The sequence below is a fragment of the Gymnoscopelus microlampas genome (genome assembly GCF_963454915.1).
Source record: "Gymnoscopelus microlampas genome assembly, chromosome: 5".
NCBI lineage: Eukaryota > Metazoa > Chordata > Actinopteri > Myctophiformes > Myctophidae > Gymnoscopelus > Gymnoscopelus microlampas.
The window spans coordinates 52,015,095-52,022,594 of NC_139942.1; the positions used below are offsets into that span (position 1 = coordinate 52,015,095).

At 43.9% G+C, this 7,500-nt stretch overlaps 1 protein-coding gene across 1 annotated transcript in view; it reads left to right on the plus strand.

Moving 5' to 3' along the window:
* Positions 1 to 7,500, plus strand: part of LOC311045354 (ephrin type-A receptor 4-A-like) — an 83,272-nt gene that overhangs the window by 6,853 nt on the left and 68,919 nt on the right. The window contains exons 3-5 of the mRNA XM_084057200.1: positions 1,650 to 1,847; positions 3,152 to 3,262; positions 6,144 to 6,498. Coding sequence (XP_083913326.1) covers positions 1,650 to 1,847; positions 3,152 to 3,262; positions 6,144 to 6,498 — 664 coding nt within the window. The remainder of the gene's footprint in view (positions 1 to 1,649; positions 1,848 to 3,151; positions 3,263 to 6,143; positions 6,499 to 7,500) is intronic.

Consider the following 7,500-nt stretch of genomic DNA (forward strand, 5'->3'; position numbering starts at 1 on the left):
TCATTGGGAAGAGAGGAGGAACCTTTATTATTCAGTGGCAATAAAAAGACCATTTAGCATTAACCCATTCAATCCGGGAACGCATTTGTGTCGCTTTATATTTCTTTGGCTATTCAAGAAATAGCAGATCTACAAGCTCATATCACGGCACTCGGTGCCGCGATATGAGCTTGTAGATCTGCTAATTTTGAAGCATTGAAAATTGGAAATACAGTAAGTACAGTACTTGAGTACATGTACTTAGTTACTTTACACCACTGGTCATTTGTAAGGTGAAGGCACGAGGCGAACAGCATGGAGATAGATGGAACGCACACGTTTTTCCCGCTGTGTCTGAGGTGGAGATGAGATGCCCTCTGGCATCTGCACAACCTCCTGGTTCTCTCTCTCTCTGGCATCTGCACAACCTCCTGGTTCTGCATTCATTTGTATTGACAAGAATAAATGAAGGCTGTAGCTCATAGAGTTATAGTGTGTCTAGAGGGCGGACTCCCTCGCCCCCCCAGCTATTCATTTCAATGAAAGTTGCTCACTGGTTGAAGCTCACTGGTTGAAGCAGTGGTGTAAAATAACTAAGTACATTTACTCAAGTACTGTACTTAAGTCAAATTTTGAGGTACTTTTACTTTACTGGAGTATTTCCAATTGTCTATACTTTCACTTCTACTCCACTACATCAATACAAATGTTGTACTTTTACTCCACTACAATTATTTGAAAACTTTAGTTACTAGTTACTTTGCAGGTGTAAATTATTACATTATAAAATATACATTAACCACTGTAGCCCTATTTTATACCTATAGGCTATTTGAAAATAGCCGATCTGCAAGCTCACAACGCGTCGCGATGCGACGCGTTGTGAGCTTGTAGATCTGCTATTTTCAAACATTTTAGTACTTTTACTTTTCATACTTTAAGTGGGGGGGCAGTGGCTCAGGGGTAGAGTGGCTGGGTAGAGTGAACTGGATAAACCGCAAGGTTCCCAGTTCGATCCCGGGCTGGGGCGCTCCCCTAGAGGAAGTGTCCTTGAGCAAGACGCTGAACCCCTAATTGCTCCCGATGAGCAGGTTGGTGCCTTGCATGGTTTCCTCCGCCATCGGTGTATGAATGTGTGTTTGAATGGGTTAATGGCACAATCAATGTAAAGCGCTTCGGATAGAAGTGCTATATAAAAAAATGCACCATGCACCAAGTGCATTTGATACCAATACTTTTGTACTTTTACTCAAGTACATTTTGAATTCCGGACTTTTACTTGTAAAAGAGTATTTCTACATTGCACCCAGTGAGCCAAAGTAAAGCCATACCCATAGTCGGCTGTTAGACCTCCGTCTAAAACCGGGTTATAACCGGGTCTAATAACAGTGAAAGCATTTACGTCTATTCTTAGCCTATAGACGTTGATTAGCTGTGTTTTAAGCGTCTATATTATAGACCGTCTATATTATAGACGTCATTTCAACGGGCGTCTATGGGCGTATTGTTGTCCAAACTTTTGACTGTCTATGCTTGAGACGCCAGTATGCGTCTCAAAGTCCTACTTCTCTCTTTAACTGTGTGTGTGTGTGTGTGTGTGTGTGTGTGTGTGTGTGTGTGTGTGTGTGTGTGCGTGTGCGTGTGTGCGTGTGTGCTTGGTGTGTTCCCAGTGGGAGGAGGTGAGCATTATGGATGAGAAGAACATTCCCATCCGGACGTACCAGGTGTGCAACGTGCTGGAGCCCAGCCAGAACAACTGGCTGCGGACGGACTGGATCCCGCGCTCCGGAGCGCAGCGGGTCTACGTGGAGGTCAAGTTCACCCTGAGAGACTGTAACAGCCTGCCCGGGGTCACCGGCACCTGCAAGGTATACCCCATGCTCAACCTTTTGTACTATAGCTATATATATATATAATGCTGTCGGCCAGAAACCTTCCACTTTAGTTCTACTTTTGAAGAAATTGATTCGAAAAATGAATGCCCTACTTTGTCGTACAAAAGTAGAGAAAACCGCCGTTCTATGGAGCTTGAGCTTGTAGATCTGCTATTTTCTTAATGTTTTGTAATTTTTTTAATTTATTTATATGTATATCCCACGATTTTGTAACCCATTTTTCACCCAGTGCCAAATGCCTAAGCTTGTAATCCTGCATGGGCGCTACTCTCCCTCTGCCAGCCTGGCATTGGATCCACTGGAACACAGGTTATTTTTTTCCATTTCTGAAATGGACAAACTAGGTTTACACCCGACAGCGACCATATTCTATGCCCATTTAGCAGTGACTTTGGTTCGAACCCCACAGAGACCTTTCTGTGTGGAGTTTGCATGTTGTGGCTTTGCTCAAATCAGTTTCCTCCCACACCAAGAGATATTATGCATGTTTAGGGACAAACTCCTGGCTGCCTGTGTCCTTGACTCAGAGGTTCTGGCATTAGAGCTGGAGCTGTATTGTCCCCAAGCACTGCTGAGCACTGCTACTAATAGTCAGGATGGGTTAAATGCAGAGAGAACCATTTCACACACAGGGATAGTTTAGCTTACTTTGTTGTACGATGATGACGCTCTTGCACATTTTGTGGATGCTGCAAAAAGATATCCTACTGTACCTGTCTTAAGATCACGGTGCTGCTAACTCTCTCTCTCTCTGTCTCTCCTCTGTCTGTCTGTCTCTCCCTCTCTCTCTCTTCTTTCCCCCCCGACACGGTCGAGGCAGAAGGCCCCCAACCCTAGAGCCTAGGGTCTGCCTGACGTTTTTCTTCCAGTTAAGGGGGAGTTTTTCGTTGCCACTGTCGCAAAATTGCTTGCTCAGGATGGGACCGTGTCGGGTCTCTGCTCTACATGTAAAGTGTCTTGAGACAACTTGTTTTGATTTGACACTTTAATACACATTGAATTGAGTTGAATTGAATTAGATGTAAAAACAGGGGTCTCCAAGGAAAAAAAGGTTAGGAACGACTGATTTAAGTGACAAATAAATCATCTTGATTCTCATCCCTCTCTCTGACTCATTGAAGTTAGTAAGTACTGTGGGGAGAATAAAACTCACCCCTTCTTATTCTTCTGTGTGTGTGTGTGTGTGTGTGTGTGTGTGTGTGTGTGTGTGTGTGTGTGTGTGTGTGTGTGTGTGTGTGTGTGCGTGTGCGCGTGTGCGTGTGTGTGTGACCTTCCAGGAGACGTTCAACCTCTACTACCACGAGTCCAATGACGACAGAGAGAGCTTCATCAAGGAGAGCAGCTTCATCAAGGTGGACACCGTGGCCGCGGACGAGAGCTTCACTCAGGTAGAAACATGTTGATGAAGGGTTATAGGACATGATGAGCATTATTAGCTCCTTCCTGCTCCTTTTACAACTCGTCCATTGTTCTACTTTATTAGTTATTGTGATTGTCAGATTTGTTTTTATTTTATTTTGTATACCTTTCATTGTGATGTTCAAAACAAATAAAAAGAAAGGAAGGAAGGAAACATGACTCAGGGCAGTTCCCCAACCTGGGGTCCGCCCCGGGCCCTATTTTGAGATCACAGCAAAGATCACAGCGGGGGGGTGCGGGGGGCCTTTTTCTGTTTGGAGGTGTCCAAACATGTTGCACAAAATCATGACTTTCTTTCATCCACTTTCAACCTGGTATCCATAAATTGGGGCATGTTAGTATATCGTCGCTGTCCGGCGAGAACCAACTCCATTTTCAGCTTTTTTTTTTTTTCATAAATCAACGCTATTGAACACCCATTACGTATGTGTAAAAAAAAAAATCAAACCAATGAAAAGTATCAAAAAGCGCCTCTGACAAAACCTCCCAACTCCATTGGATCCTCAAACTGTCCGTCAGACCACGCAACTCCACCCCCTCACCTCCTGACAGATCTGCTGCGGACATAAACAAACTAACGACGCAGGGTTTTTCCCCCCGTAGTCTGTTAAAACTATGCAGTGTACCTGTTTATCAAACTTAGCACTGACACTAATGTTATGAAAACAAGTAATTATATTTCTAAAATCTATGAAGCGTTTAAAGAGGAGAGCAATGTGACAAGAAAGGAGTTCATAGCATTTCTAGTTCAACTGAAACTCCAACTCTGTGAACCCCTCTTTGCAGAAGTTATTGTAATATTTAAAGTCCTGTTTATTATTGTAGGCCTATATAATAAGTGTCATGAAGCTTCAGGGCATTAATTCACACGTTGTGATTCATTGTGAGCTTGGAGCTCCACTGTTAGCTTAGCCCCAGCCCCCATTTGAAACCTCTCCCTCTGCAGCGATTGGAGCTATTGTCAGGCGTCAGCTGTTCGGACTCAACTTGAGCTGGATTTGGGTAAAGTGGTGATAATAATGATACATGCAAGTATCTAACAATATATAAAGTCACTATACCAACTTTGATATGGCAGTATATTGCTTTGTTTAAAAAATATAAGGTTTTCTTCATTTCCTGAAAAGTGAGCGTTTTGCGTTCCTGCGTGCCAGTGTGTGTGCACATGGGGGGGGTCTCAGCTTGTATTAATGCACCTTTATTAGAAGGATAAGACCCTTGAGATGCATCACCTCGTTTTCGAGGGGGTCCTTAAACCAAATGTACAAACAATTATAATACAATAAACATAACAATACAAGCACAACACAAATGTATTGTATCAGATATACAAAGGGGTGTGGGCCTGCAAGGACAAAACGGTTGTCAACCCCACTGACTGAGGGTATAGTGAACTTATGCAGCCCCCTTCATGACTCAGCGCCCTGTCCTTATGCAACCCCACCACTATGGCACAAGCAAAGAACGCAAGCCAGTGTTGACCACTCCCTTTGCCACTTCATGCAAATACCGCGGCGGGGGCAACGTTTTTGTCTTAGCGCAAAAAAATCCCGGGTGTTCATTTTGACTCTGGGAAGTGCGCAAATGTAACCAAATGGACCCTTTACGGGACCCGTCTGGTTGCATGTTGCGCACTACCCAGGGTTCAAATGAACACCGAGGCTTTTTACTAGTGTTGGGGTTGGGTTTTAATGGGAATCACATGGCGTGGAAATAAATAAAAACAGACCAGCGGGAGAGAGCCAGTGAACTGAATGAATTTGAACTAAATCCGTTTTCACTCGGCTGCAGCTTCCCATAAATCAGTGTCATCTTTTGAAAGTAGTTCTTAAAGCGGCCGTTTCCGTAATGTTCCTTTTTATGGTTTTATTCCCCTTTTTTTTTTGTTGCAATTTACGGCTCCTGGTTTATTGTATCATTGTATCAGAGCAGGATTTTATTGTATCTTAAACAGTCGAGTTGAGTTTCTCATTTTGAAACAGTGTTGTTTGTTACCAGTAGTTTTGAAAAGTGACTCATAAATCGGTATTTATGTTGTTGTTACCATGATTTAAAGGTAATGCAAGCGGACCCCAGGTTGGGAATGTTTTTCAAAATAGCAGATCTACAAGCTCACCAATGTGTCACTCACATCATCGCAACACATTGTGAGCTTGTCGAACGGCTGTATAAAACAGGGCTAACGTAACTTGTAACTAAAGCTGTGTAGCAAAAAACAACAATATTTGCCTCTGAGACAGGGCTGGGCAACTTTGATGATGGAGAGGGCCACTATATATTTCCACACTCACTCCAGAGGGACACATTGCATATACTGTTGGGAAGACACGTCTTTTTATCTTTTTTTGTGACTTAATGGCGTACTTCGACATTCTATTTCTATGTCACACAAAAGTAGCAAAAATAGCAGATCTACTAGCTCAAAACGTGTTGTGTTTTGAGCTTGTAGATCTGCTATTTTTGCTATTTTTTAATTGGAATCCTGAATTCTCTCTTGCTTTTGCAAATGCATTTAGTTATACTTATGTTAACTTAATGAACTTAGATACAAATACATTGGACATGAAAAAGACAATAGAATTTGAATACTAGTCATTAAGCTACTATAATATAGACTGAAGTAATTAAAGCAGGTCATGTTTGCATGTTTGGAATTGTAACAGCTGAAATCAATAATATATCAGTATTCCAACTTTTACCTGTGGGCCGCATTAAGAGAAGGTGGGGGCCGCATGAGGCCCCTGGGGCCGCCAGTTGACCATATATGCTCTGAGAGTATTGATTTTTTAGTCATTTTCCCATCGCTGACGTGTGTGTGTGGGTGTGTGTGACGTCGTCGCCCCCCTACAGGTGGACGTGGGCGACCGCATCATGAAGCTGAACACGGAGGTGCGGGACGTGAAGGTCACGACCCGGAAGGGCTTCTACCTGGCGTTCCAGGACGTGGGCGCCTGCATCGCCCTGGTGTCCGTGCGCGTCTTCTACAAGACCTGTCCGCTCACCGTGCGCAACCTGGCCACCTTCCCCGACACCGTCACGGGCGCCGACACCTCCTCGCTGGTGGAGGTGCGGGGCTCCTGCGTCAACCGCTCGGAGGAGAGGGAGGAGCCTAAGATGTACTGCGGAGCCGACGGCGAGTGGCTGGTCCCCATCGGCGGCTGTCTCTGTAGCCCCGGGTACGAGGACCAGGGCGGAGCCTGTCAAGGTAAGAGAATCCACTTTGTTCAGATATCAGCGTTGCCAAGTTTGCCGCTTGTTATAAGCGACTTTGCTGCTTGTTTTTTCCTGTGAAGTCTCTTGTAAAATATTGGTAGTTGCAGCCTGCAGGTTGGTTGTATGGGCATATTTCTAAAGTGTGGTTGCTTATTTAAGCGTGCTTCAGTTTAACCACTTTAATCAGCTTTTTGAAAAATTGCAGATTTAGAAGCAAGCTCACAACGTGTCGCAGTGTGACGCGTTGTCAGCTTGTAGATCTGCTTTTTTTTCCTCTCTGGAAAAAAGGGAAAATCTGGAATGTTTTAGAAACTCTTGTATGGGGGTCCCTAACTGGAACACATTCATTTCAGTTGTGGGTCCGCAGCCAAATACATGTTTGAGAACCTCACCTGCCCTAGTTGCTTATTTTGGGCTTGTTTGAGGTAACTAGTTGGACGTTTTCTGTCGGCGTACCAACAGAAATATTCAAATTGTTTCTCTTGTATGCTTAGTCACAACACAAATTGCACAGCCGTCCCAACAGAAATTACATCATGCTCAACACACAGGATACAAATATGCATTTTTCTTTTTTGTCTCAACATTCCAGAATACCTCAGAGGAACATTGTTCTGTGAGAAAGTAGAGTTGTGGTGAGGTTGTGTTGAGGTTGTGTTGAGGTTGTGGTGAGGTTGTGGTGAGGTTGTGGTGAGGTTGTGGTGAGGTTGTGGTGAGGTTGCAATGAGTTGTGGTGAGGTTGTATTGTGGTGTGGTTGTGGTGAGGTTGTGGTGAGGTTGTGGTGAGGTTGCAATGAGTTGTGGTGAGGTTGAGTGTCCAGATTGAGACACATCTTTAGAAATCAGGAATTGAATCACAATATGGTTCAGATCTGATCTGCAAAACAAATCAGTTTCCATTTGTTTCTTTGCTGTTAGACATAAAACATTCCATTCTGGATATAGACTAGAAAATGTGATGTTGGCTGCCTGGCAGGGCGAACACACACAGCCT